The 20,809-nt window shown below is 40.6% G+C and overlaps 1 protein-coding gene across 3 annotated transcripts; it reads right to left on the bottom strand.

Moving 5' to 3' along the window:
* Positions 1 to 755: 755 nt before the first annotated feature.
* LOC142373415 (uncharacterized) lies at positions 756 to 17,204 on the bottom strand. 3 transcript variants are annotated; one of them, XM_075456675.1, is made up of 29 exons: positions 17,102 to 17,204; positions 16,326 to 16,399; positions 15,714 to 15,916; positions 14,978 to 15,626; positions 14,729 to 14,832; positions 14,549 to 14,614; positions 13,278 to 13,451; positions 13,045 to 13,178; positions 12,863 to 12,957; positions 12,709 to 12,763; positions 12,485 to 12,610; positions 12,112 to 12,333; positions 11,835 to 11,898; positions 11,543 to 11,741; positions 11,359 to 11,459; positions 9,287 to 9,644; positions 8,974 to 9,108; positions 8,463 to 8,499; positions 8,253 to 8,366; positions 4,195 to 8,161; positions 3,932 to 4,080; positions 3,659 to 3,837; positions 2,961 to 3,015; positions 2,704 to 2,857; positions 2,480 to 2,613; positions 2,299 to 2,364; positions 1,966 to 2,209; positions 1,565 to 1,871; positions 756 to 1,471 (listed from the first exon to the last, which is right to left on the bottom strand). In XM_075456675.1, exons 3-29 carry the CDS (start codon positions 15,908 to 15,910, stop codon positions 1,361 to 1,363), a joined length of 8,196 nt encoding a protein of 2,731 aa, XP_075312790.1. In that variant the 5' UTR covers positions 15,911 to 15,916; positions 16,326 to 16,399; positions 17,102 to 17,204; the 3' UTR covers positions 756 to 1,360. The 3 variants fall into 3 exon arrangements, with proteins under 3 accessions (XP_075312790.1, XP_075312791.1, XP_075312792.1); XM_075456676.1 differs by having other exon boundaries at positions 757 to 1,471; positions 8,974 to 9,033; XM_075456677.1 differs by lacking the exon at positions 8,974 to 9,108 and having other exon boundaries at positions 757 to 1,471.
* Positions 17,205 to 20,809: the final 3,605 nt, after the last annotated feature.

Raw genomic sequence — 20,809 nt, forward strand, 5'->3', positions numbered from 1 at the left:
TTTATCTACCCTCCCCCTTTTGAGAAAATTGCACCAAAAAGTAACATGCACATAGTACTAAAATGTGTGTGTGGGGGGGGTGTCTTAGTAATTAACAGATGTTGGCTTGTGATCATAAATATTTACCTGAAACTAAATCAGCTAATTCTTGTATGAATAATAACAATAATTGTATTGTCACTTTTTTGTGACTAATTGGTAAGATAAAGGTTTGTGTTATTCTAAGAAACTACCATTGCTGAGGTGTGTAGTCTCTTAGTCACATACTGTAAGTTTTCATCACAATGTAAGCACTCATTAACCCTCTCACGCCCTGCACATTCACTCTGCTTATTTCCTGCTTCTGGACAAGGAAAAAGGGCTGACGTATCATGCATGCTGTGGAATCATTCTACCATGAGTATATTTTCCCGTACCATCTTGTGATGATGATTTTATTACAATCACGCTATTTTATATTGGTGTTGCTTTGACAAAGTCTGATTTCTGATAATCTGTTGTCAGGGGTGACAGTCTCAAAATGCAAAGACAGCATCTTGACAAATGTCACATGGGTCAGGCTGAAGATGTCAGATGACAGACAGGCATGAGCTTTGAGCCACTGCTGGCTAAAGCAAAGAAGTATGACTTGATCAGGCTTTCATATTTGTCTGAAATAACTCCTCAAGATCAACTCAAGATTACTTACACAAAAAAAAAAAAAAGATGGGATGCTTCCACATTCCATTCTATGGACCTTAAAGATAACATGTGATGTCATTTAAAACACAGTATAGTCTGAATAGTGCACAGCTGTACATGGTACTCTCTTTAATACTCAACAGATCTACAATATACAGAAGAACAACTTTTTTTTTAACCTTGAGTAGGATCAATTTTACTAAATACAACTAAGGAACACAGCAGAGACATAGAAAACTGTACATGATGCCGAGTAACTGAGTTATGCATTTCTTTCTGAGACATATGTTATGGTCTGAAGACTGGATGCGTGTAGCAATTACATGGAAGAAAAATTTAAATATAAATCTAAACCATTATTATTTTACAATATGTACATATTCACAGCCAGTTAATAAAATTATGCTTGTTAAACATTCAGCTTCAGTCTAAATGGTTTGTTCGGTTGTTCGTGTTTCTGCAACTTTAATACTTAATACTTGAACTAATTGAAGTTCTAAAAAGTCATTTCAGTAAATTCAAACTACTGTCCATGTTCAAAGTGCTTGTGGAAGTGAAAATGCACCAAACAGTAAAAAAAACATTGCAACTGACAGAAAAAAAAAATTTCAGTCATGAATTAACTTTCACAGAGCCAAGGTCAAAGAAAACATTTAAAAATCCAAGAGCCTCGCAGATTTTATTCCTCGTCCACGTCTGTGAAAATGTCACTTAAGAAGTACTGGGACACGTTGGTAGGCTCCTCCTCAAAAAAGCTCTCAGCACAGTCATCCTCCTGGGAAGCTGAAGCCTACAAAGAACAAGAGATCAGCTTTAATCAAGTCCACGTGGGTGTATAAAATTCCACTGAATAAAGGCCTACATCCACCTGCATCCTTCTTACCTCAGCTGTGCACTGGGAGGTGCTGGGAGTTGGATCCAAGCACTCAGAAGTCGGGCTGATGTCGACCTCTAATGGTACCGGTGATGTAAGAGACTTCGATTGGGCTTCCTTTGTAGGTTGTGTAACACTTTGTGTGGAAGTAATATCATGTGACGCAGAGGCCGCAGGTTCCGGAGAAGATCGTTTTCCTGCTTTAAATGGAGTTTTCTTCTTCGATTTCTTAGATGGCGCTTTGCTGGGTGGAGGATCACTTGCAGGAGAGGTGTTTTTTGTCTCAGAAAGGTAGGAAGGGATATCTTTAGCATTTCTGTCATCACAAAGATATCACAAAAGGGTCAATTATTCAGAGTTCAACAGAAGGTTTCACATTTAAACCTTTCTTTTTCTTTTTTTCCCCTCACCTACTCCGAAGACTCCTCCCACCGTTTTGTGAAGTTTTTAATCCCAACCTGCTGTGAGGTTTCTTCCCACCAGTCAGAGTATCCTTAGGCCTGGTTCTTCCATCAAGGTCTTTTGGCTGCACGGCGGGCTCGTGTTGGTCTGAGTCCTGGGTGGTGCTTGCTCGGCTGGGAACCGCCCCCGTTTCAATGTCAGCAGGAGCGGTTTGTTTTTTCCTTTTAGTTTTGGACTTAACTTGAAGCTTGTCTGGTTAAAGATGAGAGATTCAGGATGGAAAAGATGTGGCAAGTTTGCTGGCAGTGAATGTGCTGCGTACGCATTTATGTGCTGCTTACCTTTTCTGCCAGTGTCATTACTGTCCAAAGTCTCTGAAAGTGTTGCTGGCTGGACTGTAGTATTTCCTGTTTCATTAACACACAAAACGACAATCAACTCAATAACTCATCTATTAGCCTTGAAATGAAAATGTAACATGGATCCACTGGATCCTCGTGCAGCCACTATTGCTCTTTGCACCTTCACTTGCAGCTGGTTCTGGAGCAACGTCTTTTACAGTCATCAGGCCCATCACACTGCTCTCGTTTGTGCTCGCGGGCACAGCGACATAAGACATAGACCCGCCTCCTGCAGCCAAACTCTCTCCGGAAACACTGCAATGGGCGAGGAAGGTTGCAGAATTAGACATGTAAAATAGCCCCGTATCTTCCTGGATGGTTAGCTGATAAAACACGGACACAAACCCCGGCCTCTGCATAGATGCATCTGTTACAGGAAGATAAGACAGGTGCTCAGCTCCACTAGTCACCACCTCTCCAGCTGAAGAGACTGGGATCTCAGTTAGAGAGAGAATGAAAAATGGTTCATCAGGATCTAAAGGCACCTGCTCTGGCAGAACTGAGAGGGAGACAGAGGACGGATTACACCAAGAACCAATTGGTTTAGACATTAAACTTCAAACAAAATGGTGTCTGTGGAAGAAAACCTACGACTGACTTACTCTCTGATAAAAGTGGATAGCTTTGGATCCCCTCTGTACTCGATACAGGTGCATTCTAGGATTTAAAGAATCAAAGGGAGACATTTTAGGAAAAGTAGCAGCAGGAGCTTCTACACCAGTATTAAAGCCTTTCTGGGCTCAAAGTTGGGCCGTGGTACAGTGTTTCGTTGGTAGTAGACAGCAGTTGTTCCCAACTTTTATTAGCTATGTGCCATCTGCAGGACCTGTCACATACCAAATATGCTTATTTGAATTAATCTATAAACTTCTCACACTACATCATGAAAGTGCATTTTATTTTGTAGGTGATAATGTTTTAAGCAGGCTTTTTAAAAAAAATTTTATTCAATATATTAAACCATTTCAGTTACTACATAAAAGCCTTCAACTACCAGTATTGACCACCTATTCTATATTTTTTTTTGTAACAAAACCATTTTAATTTTCAGTAAGAAAAAAAAAAGTGACAACTGTGCATTTGTAAATCATCCCTTTGTTTTTCTGGACACTGAACACAAGTTTTAACTTCAGCACGTTTAAAACTAACACTCCTGCGGCTTACAAAGAATGACAAATATTATCGTATTCAACTATGAAGGCCAAACTTATATACTTTCTAACTGAAGGTCATTTGGAAAATGTCAGTTTCAGGGTTAGGACAGTTGGTATGGAATAGTGCACTTATACATTTATCTTACCTGGGAAGGAGACAATTGGGTCACACAACCAAGAGAGGTCTGAGCATTAGTTGAACTGGAGTAAGTGTCACTTGGTTTATCAATTAATCTTTTTATTGGCTCCTGATGATCAGGTCTGGGTTCAGACACAGATCTGTCACCAACAGAAGCTTCTCCGACCTGGGAGCAACCGCCAGAATCTGTGGAAAAGAATTGATTATCAACCACAAGATATAGGAGACTAATCTAATTAGGGTTGCTTCAGGCAGGGAAATTATCTTTAAAGTGTCAAACCTGCTCCTGTTGGGGTCGTGTTCTGTACTTGCAAAAGTTGTTGAAGACGATTGCTGCATCGCAGGTTGGGTTTGGGTTTAACAAGCCTTCCTCTTCGGACTTGAGGAGCTTTTTCTGAGGTCTTCTGTGAGTCAGGCGTATGATCCGTGCTTTACGAGGGAATGAAAACGGTTACCAGAGAATTTTTTGTTCAAAACTTTTAAAACATTACGCGGTCTGTAAGAAATGGAATCCAAATTGTAAGCCATGGACACACGTCTTACCTTTGGACAGGAGAGTACATGGGGCATATGGGGCTGGCATCAGAAGTTTCACAGTGTGTTTCTGTTTGGGTTGGACCATCTTGTGTTGAAGCCAGAACATCTGAAGCGGCAGTTAGATCGGTTATTTGTTGGTTATTTGACACGGTAGCAGTGGTAGTAGCACTAAGGTCCACCTTGCAATCCCATTGTGAAGCATAATCCGTCTCTGCTGGAAGGTTTTCTGACATCATCTCTCCATCTGACCGTGTTTCCACACTTACATTAGTACCACTTTTATCGTCCCCACATTGCTGTTCTGATGTTACAGATGATGAGGTTTCCATATGCTGGTCTTCTGAAGGTTTACTACCATCATCCGACTTGGGTTTTCTGAGGGCAATTCTACTGGATCTTCCTAAATTCGGTTTGGGTTTAACTTTAGGGAACCGCTGCCTTCTTAGAGGTACATTTTGTTCTACACAATCAGAACTCAAGACTAGTTCACATCCAACGTTTGTCTTCGGTTGTTCCTCAGTTAAAGAAAATTCCTCTAAACATGTATGAGTAGAGGCTAATTCCAGCAATGGTCCTGGATCTGAAGCACCATCAGAATCTTTAGCTTGGCTTGATTTTTCTGGAGGGGTAGTACTGCAAGTTGGCTGGGTTTCTACCTCTTCTACTGTGTTGTCAGGGGATTCAGTGCTTGAGGCAGAGCTTTGAGGCGTGTCCTCAAGCTGCATGAGTGCGACAGGGTCTTTTGTCAATTCAGGTTTAGAACTTACTGATAACTGGTCCATATCATTGACAAATGTAGCAGGATGGTCATTTCCCTCTTTGACTGGAGCTAAATCTACATTTGACACATGTCCAACTTGAGATTCCGAGACCGTTGAGTTTGCTGTCCCCGCGTTATTAAAACTACTCTCTGCTCCAACATGAGATGTGAGGTTTTCATCTGGGAACTCTGAAGTTATCTCTGTGTTGGACCGCTCCCCAGTGAATTCAGGCTGGACCTCAGAGAAGTTCTGGCTTTCCGAGGCATCCTGATCTGATGTCAGTGCAACCAAGTCTACCTTTCCAACAAGTCCAACATCAGTTTTTTGACTCTGTATTTCAGGCAAGGGGTTGTGCTGCGGCTCCAGCCCTGCTACTGTTTTTTTGTCAAATTCAGGATCTGGATTAAGACTTGAGTCTTTCTCTAATGGCTCTTTTGGGGTTTGACATTTGGGCCGTGCAGCTCTTGATGTCTGTGGTAGGTTTGGTTTGGGTTTCCTTTTTTGTAATTGACTCCTCCTCAACTGACAAGCTGATGCGCCTCTAAAATCTTCTCGACTGACTTGTAATTGCTGCACAGGTTTAACAATCGAAGCAGGATTGCCACTGCCTTCTTGGGCTGTGGCTGACTCTACATTTAACCCTAGTCCGACTTGTTCTTCTGCGACTGCTCGATCTCCACTACTCTTGGTTATTCCATCGTGTGGTGTCAGGTTTTCGTCTGTGATGTCAGAAGGTGACACTTTGTTTGTGGAGACATTCCCAAGCTGGACTTCAGAGAAGTTCAGGTTCTCTGACACACTTTGACCTGATGTGGCTGCATCCATGTCTATCTGACAGACCACTCCAGCATATGTCTTTTCCTCCTCTGTGGGTGTTACAGTGTAGCCTGCAGTCAGAGTAGGTTTAAAAACCAAAGCAGGATCAAAGTTTTCACTATGTTTGTCAGGAGAAGAGCCGCATTTTGGTTGTGGTTCCACATCTACTGTCGTCTCTTTATGGAGTTCAGGACTCGGACTTGGACCTGGTTCCTTCTCCACTGGCTCCTCTGGGGTTTGAGGTTTAGACCTTGCAGCTCTTGATATTTGCGGTAGGTTTGGTTTGGGTTTGATTTTCTGTAATCGACTTCTCCTAAATTGACAAGTAGATGCAACTGCACCATCTCCTTCTCGTACTGGCAGCTCCACTGGTTTGACAATCTTAGCAGGCTGATCGCTTTCTCCTCTGCCTGGGGCTGAATCTAAATTCGATGTCTGACCCACCTGTGATTCTAGGACCACATTATTACAACTACTCTCACTTGTTCCAACATGACGTATCACGCTTTCATCTGTTGACCCAGTCTCTCTGGCGGCGTGCTCTTTACTGGGCTCCAGCTGGACTTCAGTGAGGTTCTGGTGTTCTGTGGCACTCAGATCTGATGTTGCTGCCTCCATGTCCATCTGACCAAAAAGTCCAGTATATGTCTTACTCTCCTCCTTTAAAGGAAGCTCCTCTGTGGCTGTAAAAGTGGAGTCTGCAGTCAAAGATGGCTTAAAACCTAAAGCAGGATCAGTCTGTTCACTCTGTTTTTCAGGACAGGGGGTGCATGTTAGTTGTGGTTCCAACTCTGCGATAGTCTTTTCAAGGAATTCTGGATTTGGACTTGAGTCTTCCTCTATTTCTTCGTTTGTGGTTTGAGGCCGAGACTTTACAGCTTTGGATGTCTGTGGTAGGTTTGGTTTGGGTTTGATTTTTTGTAATCGACTCCTCCTCAACTGACAAGCTGATGCAACTTTGGTCTTTTCTTCAGTGACTGTTAACTTTTCTACAGGTGTAATAATCACAGCAGGACTGACACTTCCTTCTTGGGCTGCGGCCGATTCTACACTTGACCCTTGTCTAACTTCTGGTTGTGTGACTGCACTGTCAGTTAACACATTTTTACAACTACTTTCAGCTGTTCCAACATGAGATGTCAGGTTTTCGTCTTTGAAAGCAGAGGTTGACCCTGTGTCCATGCTGGGCTGAAGCTGGGATTCAGAAATGTTCTGTCTTTCTGTGACAGTCCGATTGGATGATGCCGCATCTAATGCTGGATCAACAGGTCCAACATAAGCATTTCTTTCTTTCTTTGCAGGCTGTTCCTCTGTGGGGTTAAGAATAGGACATAGGGTGGATGTTGACTGGAGGTCCGCCTCTGCTATTATTGTTTTGTGGAATTCAGTTGGGTGTGAGTCTTCTACTGCAGTCTCTTCTGTGGTTTGAGGCTTAGACCTTGCAATTTTTAATGCTTGTGATAGGTTCGGTTTGGGTTTGACTTTTGGCAATCTACTCCTAGGTTGGAATGGAGTTGCAACTTCACTCTCTTCCTTTTGACTGACAGGTAAATCTTCTGCAAGTGATGGGAGATGTTTGTCTTGAACAGGAGCTGAACCCGAGTAGGAATCTGTTACAACTTCTGTCACTGTAGAGCCTGAGGTTGAAAAGGTCTCGGGAGTTCTAACATCAGGACTAAGTGTTTCATCTGGAGAGTCAGAACTTGATTTTGAATCTCTGGTGCCCTGGTCCCTGCTGGGTTCAGAATGGGATTCAGAAAAGCAGCCACTCTGTATTACCAAAGACCCATGATCTGATGCTGCTGCTTCTGATTTTTCCTGATCAACAAATTTCTTGCTGTCCGATGGCTCTTCCGATTGTTTGACTTCAGTGGTGGCAACGTCATCTTTGAACAATACTGGAGCAGAGTCTGACATCTTTGTGTTTTTTTCTTTAGAAGCTGCTGCTGTCTCATTGACTTGAGAAACGTTAGGGACAACTGTGTGGCTCTCTTCAGCTTTGCTTTCTTTTGATATCTCTGTTTGGGATATTGACTGTACAGTCCTAGATGTGCGGCCAAGGTTTGGTTTAGGTTTCGCCTTAGTAAAGCGCCCCGTCTTGGTTAGTGGGGATTTTTTATTGGTGTTCTCTGGGTTTGACTGTAACTGAGCGGTTGGTTCCAAATTACAAACAGTCTTCAGTTCATCACAGTCCGAGTCACTGGTTTTAGCATGAGGCATGCCACCACTGTCTGTTATGTTGGCTTGTAGCTCCACGCTGCCAACAACCTTTGATGTTTCCATGGCTGGCTGACAAAATGCTGCAGACACAGAGGGAATGGCACTCTGCTCTGGTGCAGCAGACACAATCTCTTGCTCGAGGCGGCTGGGTTCATTCACACCAGCTGATGTTGTCCCTGCAATTTCATACAACATACAGTAATTCAGCCTCAAACAAATTAAATCATATACCAACATTAGGAATTTTGTGGTTTTGGTGTCACCCACCTGTGGAGCTATCCTGTGTGGTTGTTTCATTCTGTGCCGACTGTGAGATGTGAGTCAGGTTGCCGATGGTCAAGAGGGTCTCAGCGGCCTCATTATAGCTCTGGTCCTGAGATACTGAAATAAAAAGACACACGCACAAGAAGTACATTTTAAAACCGTCTGAAATATATTTCATTCATCAGATGCTGCTAAGAATAACCTGCAAAATACCTTCTGTATGTTCCGAGGAAAGAAAATCTATAACATCCTGCAAAAGAAAGAAATAAAAAAAAGATTTATAAGTGACATCAAAATCTTCACTTACGGTGTACACACAAAACATGGACGATTGCCCCAGTTACAGTTCTTTGTTATCTTCTTTCTATGTTTTGTTTCTGTCACAAAAAGGTGAGAAACAGTCCCGTAGATAGTTTGAGTATGATTATGAAGTGATAGCCTTCTTTAGTATCAGCTCTGGTCTTCTCACTCAGTTCAGATATTTTGTGTTTAGTAGTAGAAACACACAACAAAACAGTAACACAACATTCAGGTGTCTGGCACGCTTTCACATCCTATTGCCTGTATACACAAATACATACATTAAAGGTGGAAATGCAGAGACAATGCAAAAATCATAAGAATACACAGGATCTTTCAAATTTTACAATAGAAAGGTCTAAAAAAAATATGTGTAAATGGGGATCATGACCATTTGACTGCATTTTAGGTATTGTTCACTTACAACCAACAGGTCCAACTGATGTTCACATGGCTCAGTAGTGCCTGTCTCATGCTGTGCCTGCTGACAAGATGAATCAAGGCACATTGCATCTTGGGAGATGCCCAGCACATCATGCATACTGTCCAAGATATCAAGCTATGTGTGGGATGGGAGGAGTCAAGGGTGAAGGGTTTGAAATATGTGATGTAAAGCCATGCATAAAGAAACAATGATGCAGAACACAAAAATGTTTGTCATAAGAATTGTGTTGAAATAAAATGAATGAATGGTGTGCATAAATGCGACAAAATAATGGAGAAACTGCTCCTCTTACCTCCACCATGGACTCATCCACTTCTGAGATCTCATGATTTGAGGAGTGCAGGCTGGCAGGCACAAACAACGAGGAGTCACAGTCTTTATAGGAGCTGTATGTGAGCGGGTCCTCTGCTTGCTTGTCTTCATCCTCCTCATCACTAAAGTCTGACTTGGAAGACCTGAGGGTGACCAATTTGGGCTTTTTGGACTTCTGAGCCGACTGTGGTTCTGATGATTTTCCCCTCTTGCCCGTGCTTTTGGTTTTGGATTTCGAGGCAGAAGGTGAGGAAGGCGTGGTTTCAGATGCAGTGGAGTGCGTATCCTCTTTGGAGGGATAATTCAAGGGCTGGGTGGGTTTAGGCACTCTGCCATATCTACAACACACAAACAAGAATGGGCCTCATGCAAGAACATTTTCGGATTTTTATTCTAAATTTCTCTCACTTTTTTCATACGAACACGCCACGTCAGATTCAACAAATGCTCTTATCTTCGGAAAAAGTGTGTAAACCACCTGCGTAAATGATGAATCCCACCTGTGCTTATATAATTGCACGTGCACAAGGATAGTAAATTTGCGTACTCCACGCCCAAAATTATACCATATTAGGAGCTGTGCTTCCTCGCTCCTGTGCTAGAAGTGTTGAGTGTTGAGTCATGAGAATGGCATCAAGAAGCTAAAAGAACAACTTTACGGGCTCTGAGATTGAAGTTCTGCTTTCAGAGATCCAAAAAGGAAAATCTGTCATTTTAGCAGTGTCAGCAGTGGAATTACGGGACCTGCTAAAGCGAAGAAATGGGAAGCAATTAGGAGTGCTGTTTATTGTCACCTGTTTTTCGTAATGTCACCGAAATAAAAAAAGAAATGGTTTGATATGAAAATGGCTTTTAAAAAAAAAAAGACGTCTCGCCATGGCCAGGAACTCGATGACTGCAACTAAAGCCGTGCAATCAGTTGTTGCCTCATCATGATGGCACTTTGATGGGGTGGTCCATGAGGGGGGTCTTCTAGCACCACACCTTCTGGTCTGCCTGGGCTGATTGAGGGTGGAGGGTGGAGGGTGGAGACCCTCGTTCATGGCAATATTGTGCAAATCTGGCATGCCTTCTCTGGGCTATTTGCCCCCCGCTGTGTCGAGACACACCCACCTGGCCTTCAGCTCAGTGCGCTCCACCACAGCACGGGTGTTTTGATGTGTATATGTGTGCATTGCTCCGATATGATTGGCTGTCCAGCCACGGCATGAAAGTCCCTCTTAATTTGTACTTGTTGGACAGCGGTGTATGGGAATTTGATGTACCGTGAGTGATAAACTGATGAGAGCTTTGATGACCAAGGGGAGCGCACGACTCACAGAGGACTGGGACACCCCCGATCTGTCTCCAATCTCCCTCTGAAAGGTTCCAGTGGCCAAAAATCCAAGGGTGGTGAGGACCTGGACGTGTGGTGGAATTGGGTTTGATCGGCGTGTTTCTCTCTGGAGTTGTGGCTCTAGCAAGCTGAATATTTGCAGCAGCACAGTCCTTGGGAATCTTAATCGCGATGTCAGCCATTCGTTTGTCTCTACACGGTCTCTTCCAAGAGCCTGACGCACTAAGGCATCCAAAAGTAGAAAATCAGCCGCTGGTTACACTTCCCATTAACCTTGTTGTATACAGAGTCAAATTAACCTTCGATTAGTGCACAATTTAAGTCAAACAGAATAATTTCAGCATCATTATGGGGTAAATGTATATATTTATTTATGTTTGCTTCAAAGTAATTAAATATACAGTCCATTAGTCAAGCAAACTTGAATGGAATAACAGCGGACTAGTTTTACGAAACTCCTACGACAGGTCTGCATCACTCGTAAATTCTGTTCGTACCTGAAAGAAAACGTAAAATACGAAAAGATTGGTGAATGCGCAAATTCTCTTAAATCACTCGTACGGACTATTTAAGAACAATTCTGTGCGTACGAACGGTTCTTGCATGAGGCCAAATGAGTGGCATTAAAAAATAGCATCTTTTGAGTGTGAGGAATGCAACATTTCTAGCATTCTGTGTTCAAATGGTAGTTTTTCAAGGAGGACGTGGAAGCTTACCTGGTTGGTTTCTGGGGTTTAACTGGGACATCCTCTTCTCCAGAAGAAATGTCATCACAAGCAGGCTTCGCTTGGCTCAAAGGGGGTTCATCTTTCTGTTTCTAAAATATAAGCAGAGCTCACCGTGAGGCAACGTTACATTATGTAGAAAGATTTAATGGTTCTAAAATGAAAGAGAAATAACCTGTTCTTTAGCGACTCCATCATTCACGCTCTCATCCTCTTTATCGGACACCGTTTCTTTGGCCTTTGTGGAAGGCAGAGACTTTTTTCCCCGTTTCAAACCCAGAGGCAGCGGTGGTTTTGGTGCTCTGCCTCGTGAGAGCTTGGCTGGCTTGACAGCTGAGCCTTTGGCTGCATTCACGTTTTGAGCCTCTTCAGACCTGAAAGTTAGGACAAAAAAAGGACTTGGAATGTCACCGACGTGCACAAAAGAAAATACTTCATTCAAAACATCATTTGTAATGTTTCATTACTTGTCTGAATTTGGGTGGCCTTCAGGAAGTGCTGCCTCGGAGTCTTCGGGTAGGTCAGCTTCAGCTAAGAAGATAAAGACAAAGTGAAATTCAGCAACAAGCTGCAATCAACAAGCGTCAAGTACACAAAGAGAGACTGGAATATCTCTGAAGAGAAAAAGGGCCGTGAGGTAACATAAACAACAGATTTATAATATTAAATGTTGCTTGCCAGCTGAACAAAACGACTTAAAATACTTTTCAACATTTTCATAAGAAAAAAAAAATGTCCTTGTACTTTGCTCGTTGTTCTTTGAATCCGTTTTGTTTTTCTTGTCACTCGGTTCCTCAGTCAAGGCATCTGGTTTATTCTTTCTTTTGCGCTTCCTCTTCGGCTCAGGAGCAGGACCTTCTCCCTCGTTACACTGGTCCTCGTTCTCTTTCTCTCCTTCCTTTAAGTCGGGAACATGATTCTCATCTTTCTCCTCTACGTCGCTCAAATTTTTTGAAGACCTTTTGCCTGTGGAGGGAAGGAGAAGCCGAAGATTTACGAAAACTGAAATCATATAAGACAGGACTGTAACCTGAAGAAAATTCAAGTTATGAGGAAATAACATACCACAGCAACATAAAAAAAAAGAAATAAAAAAAAAGAATTCAGAGATTCTTACCCTTTGCCTTAGTCTTGGTTGTATTTTTCTTATCAAGTGACTTGAGTTTTTTCTTGGTTTTTTGAACTTCCAAAACTCTCTCTAGTAGTTTAGAAAAGTACTCTATGTCCAGTTTACGCCTTTCTCCTATGAAATAATAGTAAATAAATGTAGCAACAAAATGCACACATTGAATACAAATTCTTTCACGCAATATCTAACCAAGACTCCAAATGAGCACTCACTGAAAGCCTTGTCAATCCGCCAGGAATTCTCTCGCTCTTCTTTTTTGAATTTGTTCTGAAAATGAGAAATATTTCTGTGTATTTAGAGACAATAAAAGCTGACTTTTCATCATTATGATCGGCAAATGCATGCAAGTCCATACTTATCTCTGACCTTAATCTCAGACCGAGCTCTTTGTGGAAACAGTTGACAAATCATGGAAAAGTCGGTCCCCACCATGCTAACCGCCAGGAAGAACATGTCTGTCTCTGATAAAAAGCAAACGTAAAAACATACATAAAGAAGGGCATCAAAGGAAAATACAGCATATGCTGGGAAAAATTCTCTTTATCAACCTTCAATGGACCACGGCTTTGTGTAGGACCCTTTCCTGAAACTTGAGTAAGTTGTAGTTGAGCCACGTTCAAAGATGGGGTCTCGGCCCTGAGCCGGGTTTGGTCCTTTGGCTCGCAGGACTTCCACTGTTAAACTGAGGTACAACATGAAAGAAGCAAAATTAAGCCAACAAATGGCTCAATCATTTTTCAAGTTCACAATAACACAGAAAAAGCACCCAGTCTGCACTGACCTTTCTTCGTCAATGATCAACGAGCCATCTTCTGCTACTCTGACCTGAGGAACCATGAGTGCATCCTCATCCTCTTCTTCCTCGGCGGCCGCCTCCTCCTCCTCTTGCGCCTCCTCTTCCCTTGAACTCACTTTCGTAGGGCAGACTTCAGGTTCCTGTGCCTGCTCTGGGGATCTTTAGGAATCATATCGAGGAGAGGGTCCTGTCTTGTTATAGCAGCAATATTTACATCTCATTATATTAACTAGTTCTATGTCGAGACAAAAGTCATAGCTATGGCAACGGATGCAGATTATCATCACGATTTCCAGACCACATGAGCATTCAGTCTCAGTCTCTTTTAGAAGGCTCTAAATAATAGATTTAAAGACTTTGGCTGTACTTTTAAGCCCAAGTCTTTGAATAAGATGAGCAGATGAAATCGACTTACACCTCTGCATCTCATTAAACACATTCATTTACAGGGTTTTCGTATCATTCATTAGTTGCAAAGGATAATATTCAGGATAGATTTTGTGGAATAGGTTTAATATTCTGATGTCGAAGTCCGGGTCTCTGTCCCAATCATTTTCATTAGACGTGTTTAACTTTGATCAACTTTGACATACCAAAAGTCACTTGTTTTCCTGTTTTTCCAACATTGCTTGTTCACTTTCCTATATATTCAGGACTGTCTTTGTTTCATTAGGAAGTATTTCCAAACAAAATTCATTGTTCTGCATCCACAGATCTTCAAGCGCCCATAATCAGACTGTCAAAGAGTCTGAGCAAGTGCTTTTTGTCGCTAGATATCAAAACCAGGATCAGTTTCTCTTCCGTCAGTGGTGACAAATTTTATACATTTAGTCCCGCCTCTTCCAGCCTCAATCTTTTTCTTGATCCAGCATTATTGCAAGAATTAAATTACTGTCAACCAAGAGTGCCACAAATGCTGAACTTTACGGAATTTTTAAGGGAAACAAACACTGCCAGCCAAAAAACAGAAACCTGTGGATGCAGACCCCAACCGCCCATTAAAACTCAGAGTGACCAGAATATCTCTGTGAACTTCAGGGACAGCATGTGTGACTTAAAATGTTACATATATGTTCAAAATTACCACTAAAGTGCTAAGGACTGACTGAATTATATGAAAACTGGAAAAGAAAACTAGAACAATTTTTTTTTTTTAAACTGAAGTACATCAGACAAATTGTTTTTTGCCATGAATGTTCAACACCATTAAAACTCCAGAGGGGGGATTTTTTTAAATTACGGTTAAATCAACATACTCTTCTCTTGCTGGTGAGGGTGGAACCACAGTCTCGTTCTCCTGAGCCAAGTCTTCTAAACAGGATCTGCACAGAATATCATTATCAAGCAACATCCTTGACGTTCCAACAGAAAACATCATCTCTGGAGCAGAAACTAAAATGTTACGTGGGCTTGACAAAAAACTGCGAGATACTTACGTCATCGGGTTAGATGTTGGAAGATAATGGATTAGGTCCCTCATCATCATTTTTGTGGGATCCAAAGTGAATTCCTTTGAGCGGGACTTGGTTTTCTTGAGTTTCTGCAACATAAAATTACACCTCTTGCTTAATTTATTCATAACTAAATTATAGTAACCATAATAACTATCATGTTCATATATAGGCCTATAGAAATCTTGAAGATAAGTGGAAATAATGAAGCTCTACTGAATAAGCAGAACCCACCTTTTCCTTGCATCGCTCCTGTCTGAGCAACTCTCTGAGCTTCTGGGCCTTCACCAGCCTCTGTAAATCTGACGGGCTGTTCAGAAGTCTACTCAGGGAAAGTGCCGATGGTGTCAGGGAAACCACGTTTTTGGATGATACAAGAGTCTTGGCTTTCTCTGAAATTTCTGTAGCTTCCTTATCTGGCAGAGAGGGCGGTACTTTATCTGGTGGTCTTGGAGGACCTTCTTTGACCTGACTGCTTGAAATGTTTTCTGCTTGTTTGCTACTGTCTGCTGGCAGAGGGGTTTGTTCTGGTGACTTTTCAGCTGTTTCCACAATAGATGATCCTGAATTCTCAGAGGACTCGTGGGGGAGTTTAGGTTGTGTTTTGTGCTGCTTACTGTCCTCTGAGTGTCTACGCCGCCTTGGGGACTGAAGTCCATGAGGGACTGCTGTGGTCCCAGCTTGGCTGGATGTTGATGGCTTGTCAGAGTCTGCGCCAGAGACTTCAGCAGTTGTTGTAATGACTGCTTTGATGGGGGATTTTGGGGTCCGGGAGAGGGTGGGTGGGCGACCAGGGGCCACTTTGGGCTTGATAGAAAACCGCTTCCTTCTCTGGAGTGCTGCTGATGAGCTGGTGCCTTCCCCATTTTGGTCATTCCCTTCTCTAAACAGTGGCGAAAAGACGTATTTTCATTGCACACAGGTAGTAATTACGGATTATTAAACAAACGGAAGCCACTTGGTCACTCACCCTGAAGCTGGGGCCCTTTCTGATGGGGTCACATCTGTTTTGCTTGTGACAGTGGCAGCGTTGACGCTCTCGTCGGCTTCTTTTGGAGTCTCACTGGCCTCCTGTTTTGCTGGAGGGGTTTCCTGAGGTGTTGCTGCTGTTGTTCTCCCTGCGGTACTGACATTGGGGCGAACGCTAAATCGTGACCGGCGAAACATTTTGACCTGAAAACAGGAACACGTGGGTGAGTTTAGGTTGCAATAGTCAGCACGCATGATCTGTGTTGCTAAAGGACAAATGACAAACATGGAACTTTAATTTATTTACTGAATCAATGACTTAAAACATGTTTTGTATTAAAAAAAAAAAATCCCCTTACCCGAACCCTAACAACATGTTTACAACTTAAAACAATATTCTCAGCTAAAGCTTTGGGAATTCTTTGACATTAAATGATTTAAAAATGTTTTCCACTGTCACAGCTGAAACAAAATCCACCTTTAAGCATTTTTCTTTCAGTTGATCAAAACTTTTTCCTGTTTCTAGAACGTTCAAAGCCTTGAATAGAACAAGCTTTGTAGCACATCACAGAACATACAAAAGAAAACAGATTACCTGAAGTATCCACTTTACCTTGTATTAATTTATTCTGCCTTGCAGTCCGCCTCTTGACTACATCATCCAGGTTTTCAGAAATACAGCATATTCTATTAAGAAAGTCAATATATTTCAGTCATTCTTAGTGTCTTTACAATAAAAGAACGGTGCAACATCTTTCATAGCAAAGAAGGTGTTGGTCATATTCTGATAATTCTCTAACACTTAAAATTTCATTATCAATAAATAGATTGATGTAGACAGTTTGAGTGTGCACACATTGTGAAAGTTTGTCAGTTTCCCAAATTGGGAAATATTAATTATTATGCAAAAGTAATTATAAGACATTGACTGTAAAGAAGTGGGTTGACAATATCAAATGATATCCTATCATACACCGTTTTCTGTGCTGCAGTGTAGAAATAATGCAACGAGCCATCAGTTGGTATGTACATCCTACTTTAAATGAATCAACATGTCTATGTTATTCTCTGCAAAGCTCAGCTATTTGGCTGACTGACAGGGCCAGTGACGTTGACAATGGAGAGGCCTCCAAATATAAATAATAAGATCTCAAGGAAAAAACCATGAAAGTCAAATAAGCTTGCACACCTTATGAGAGCAACTGCAGAATACGCGCCAATAACGGAAAGAAACTATTCGAAAAGTACACAACGCTAAGCTCAACAATACTTCGAGTCAGACACTCTACCTGAGCTGGACCGTCCTATTACTTAAATGAAGAAGCCAGGACGACTACATTTAGATTTCTAATTAGGCCAACATGTGTTACTTTGTTTTGAATAACGCACCTGAGGTTCAAAACGTCTTTTTCTTGGAGGAATTAGCTGTTAAATAACGACGAAGAGCGGCAGGTAGCGAACCCCATGCACACACTAATCCGCCATGTTTTTTCATGACGCGATATTATCGGCAGTAAAGGGGATTGTGGGAAATGTAGGCAGATGGGTCGAAAGGGCAAAATGAGGCAAGATCGTACAGTTTGTGTGCAAGAATTGCTTTCTCGAGCAATTTTAGGATTTCATTGATACTCTTTGAGGAGTCCAAAACATTGGAACACAATACAATGACATATCAAGATTTACATACGTTGACAAAATAATTTATGAAAAAAGGCCATTAGGAATTAGGAATACATAGATGCCTGTTGTGAAATGGGATTTGTTACAATAAGATGTATTCGTATCTATATTTGACTTTTTTTCTAATTCAAACGATGAAGGATCATTATCAAAGGAAAAACTGCTCATTTTTGTATAAGCCCATACCTTAATGTGGGGAAAGTGAAAACATCAATTTATTAAGGGTAATTTTATGCAGACTGAAATCAACTGGGTCATTAAAAACTATAAAATAAAAATTAGTAACAAGCTACTGTGACCTATATGGACGTTCTCATTGATAAATAACCTGTGTATAACATTGTTTTACTTTGTATACTTATTCTTACATGAAAAAGAAGACCCAACACTTACATGTACATACTGCAATGCCACTAGATGGCAGTAGCCAGGCAAATATGGGCCTAATGATATATGGGCTGGTTGATGCTACTTTAACACATATCTGATGTATCATAGCGCGGTCAAAGTACATTTTATCACAGTAACAACCTTCTCTGACAGCAGCAACTTCCCACCACACTATAAAAACCTATCAAGAATGGCTCGAGAACGATGACAAAGAGCCCACAGCTTTGATACAGTCTCCACATTTAAAATCCTAATCCAATCGACCTATGGAGCAAACCCTGTCCACAGACACTCTACCAAGCCACCCACCGGATCCAAAGGATCTGTTCTGAACTGTTGTTGGAAAGGTTTAATATTCACCCCACGCATAACCGTCTTAGAAAACAGAAAATGTTCTGTGTAAATGACATTACAGAAATACTATATCAGGTTACTTCTTATGTTAGATAGTAAGTACCAGATTAACTGCATTTTAATACTCTAAAAGAGTTGAAATCCATTAGTACAACGTGGTGTGAAAAGTCTGTGTTGACAACTGGTATTTAAATTGTACTAATGGTGCTCCTCATTGGATGTGAAACAGTTGGATGGTGAAACATCACTTTCTGAATTGTAAAGTTAGTTCTTACTTAGGTTTCATGTTGGTTCTGGTGCTGTGGTGCCTGATATTTTTTCAGATTTTATTTGTTACCGTTTTCTACTCTTTTTTTTTTTAGAAAAAAATGCTCTGATTGCCTTTTGTATCTTTATTTTCTTTATTTTTCTCTTGAATTGAAATCATCCACTCCATTATTGACACATGTGCAGTAACATATTCCTCTTTAGGACCCTGGGCAGTGACAGTCGTCCCTTTGGTGCGTTCATTTACTACGTGGTGGACTACGGTAATTCCCTCAGGGGTAACTTAATACAAATTTTCCTACTGATCATATAGTGGTTGGAGGTGATTTTAATCTAACCCCTGATGAATGGATGGATAGATGGCCTTCAAGACTTTTAAGAGAGTGTAAAAACCCTATCATAGAAAACTTTACTAACAGCAACAATTTGATAGATATCTGGAGAACCTTGAATAAAGATATCAAACAACTTACTTGGTACAAACCCAATGGTCAAATTAGATCACGCATCGATTATTGGTTGATATCTTATTCAATTTCACAGCATGTTACAGAGACGATGCTCTCTAATTGTCCTTTGAGTGACCATTGTACTATTAATCTGAGACTAAAAAACAAAGATCCAAGTAATAAATTTAAAGATTATTGGAAATTTAATTCCCAATTGCTAAGGAATTTGGAATACTGTAACTCTATTAAAAAACTAATTTTGGATATTAAAAATGATGACAACATTAGCACATCAATATCTAAATGGGAATTTCTCAAATTTAGTATTAGAAAATTCTCAATCTCATTTAGTAAAAAACTAAACCAACAAAAGAGAGAAGAAGAAACAAATGTGGTTAAAGAACTTATGACTCTTTATAGCAAGTTAGATTGGACTGAGGAAGAAAAAGAAAGAATTAATAACCTGCAATGCCAATTAGATGTGATGTACTTGAATAAAGCCAAGGGTGCCTATGTGAGGTCCAGAGCCAGATGGATAGAAGAAGGAGAAAAAAACACAGCCTATTTTTGCAACCTTGAAAAACGCAGACAAGAACATAATTCAATCTGTAGTTTATTGATCAATGGAGAAGAATGCACAGATCCTAAACGCATTTCAAATGAAGTTTTTAAGTTTTATAGTAACCTTTACAAATCCTCGTACTCAGAGCAAAATGTCACATCCTTTTTTGACAAAATCAAGAATTTAATTCCGGTAATTGATGATAACTTTAAAGATATTTGTGACGAAAATTTGACTATCAATGAATTTGATCTTGCTATTAAAAACATGGCTTCTGATCGATCACCAGGGCCGGATGGAATAACAACAAACTTCTATAAACACTTTTGGGAAGATATCAAATTCTTACTGTCTCAAGCTTTAGTTGAATGCATTAATCAAAAAGAGCTCATGGAAACAATGAAACAAGGGGTAATAAAATTGATTCCAAAACCTGGAAAAGATAAAAAAAATTTAAACAACCTTAGACCTATAACACTATTAAATACGGACTACAAGATATTTACAAAAGTTTTGGCTACAAGATTAAAAACCGGTATCTCTAAAATAATTAGCCCAACACAATCAGGATTCCTCAAAGGAAGGTCGATCCATAATAATATCCGTCTGGTTCTGGATCTTATTGATTACAATCATCTAATTAAGGATGATGGTTTTATGATGTTCCTGGACTTCCGCAAAGCATTTGACTCAATTGAACATGCTTTCATTATTAACACACTTAAACATTTTGGGTTTGGTAAAGTATTTCTTGATATGATTACAATGTTACACACTGATGTTAACAGCTGTGTTTCTCTCTCAGAAGGTACATGTTCCAGATTCAGGGTAGAAAGAGGCATCAGGCAGGGTTGCAGCATTTCACCTCTTTTATTCATTATAGCCACTGAACTACTAGCTATTACTGTTTTAAATTCAAATATTGAAGGGTTAGACATAAACAACCACAAATTGATTATAAGTCAGCTTGCTGATGATACAACTATATTTTTAAGAAATAAGGATCAAATCCCATTAGCCTTAGAAACAATAAAGTTTTTTTCTCAGGCCTCAGGTTTGCACCTGAATCTGGACAAATGTGAACTCATGAGTATCCATGACTGTTCTGATTCTTCGTTGTATGATATGCCTGTCAAAAAGGAGACCAGATATCTAGGGATTTGGATAACTAAATGTGAAGAAGTTAGTGAAAAAAAGAATATTCAAAATACTATTGACAAGTGCAAAAAAACTTTAAATAATTGGCTACAAAGAGACTTAACGCTATTCGGTAGAACCATGTTAACCAAGGTTGAATCATTATCCAGATTGATTTATCCAGCATACTCCCTCGCCATCCCACCTAGAATTATAAAAGAAATCAATAGAATGAACTTTAATTTCATATGGAAAAAT

This window comes from Odontesthes bonariensis, chromosome 22 (assembly GCF_027942865.1).
Source record: "Odontesthes bonariensis isolate fOdoBon6 chromosome 22, fOdoBon6.hap1, whole genome shotgun sequence".
Lineage (NCBI taxonomy): Eukaryota > Metazoa > Chordata > Actinopteri > Atheriniformes > Atherinopsidae > Odontesthes > Odontesthes bonariensis.

What these genes read in the sequence shown, in the direction of transcription:
- LOC142373415 (XM_075456675.1), bottom strand. Translation starts at nt 15,910, where the DNA reads ATGTTTCGCCGGTCACGATTTAGCGTTCGCCCCAATGTCAGTACCGCA. An exon ending in GAAAGGGCCCCAGCTTCAGG is followed by an intron (nt 15,627 to 15,713) that starts GTGAGTGACCAA and finishes GCCACTGTTTAG; the next exon opens with AGAAGGGAATGACCAAAATG. An exon ending in GGCCACCCAAATTCAGACAA is followed by an intron (nt 11,742 to 11,834) that starts GTAATGAAACAT and finishes CCTAACTTTCAG; the next exon opens with GTCTGAAGAGGCTCAAAACG.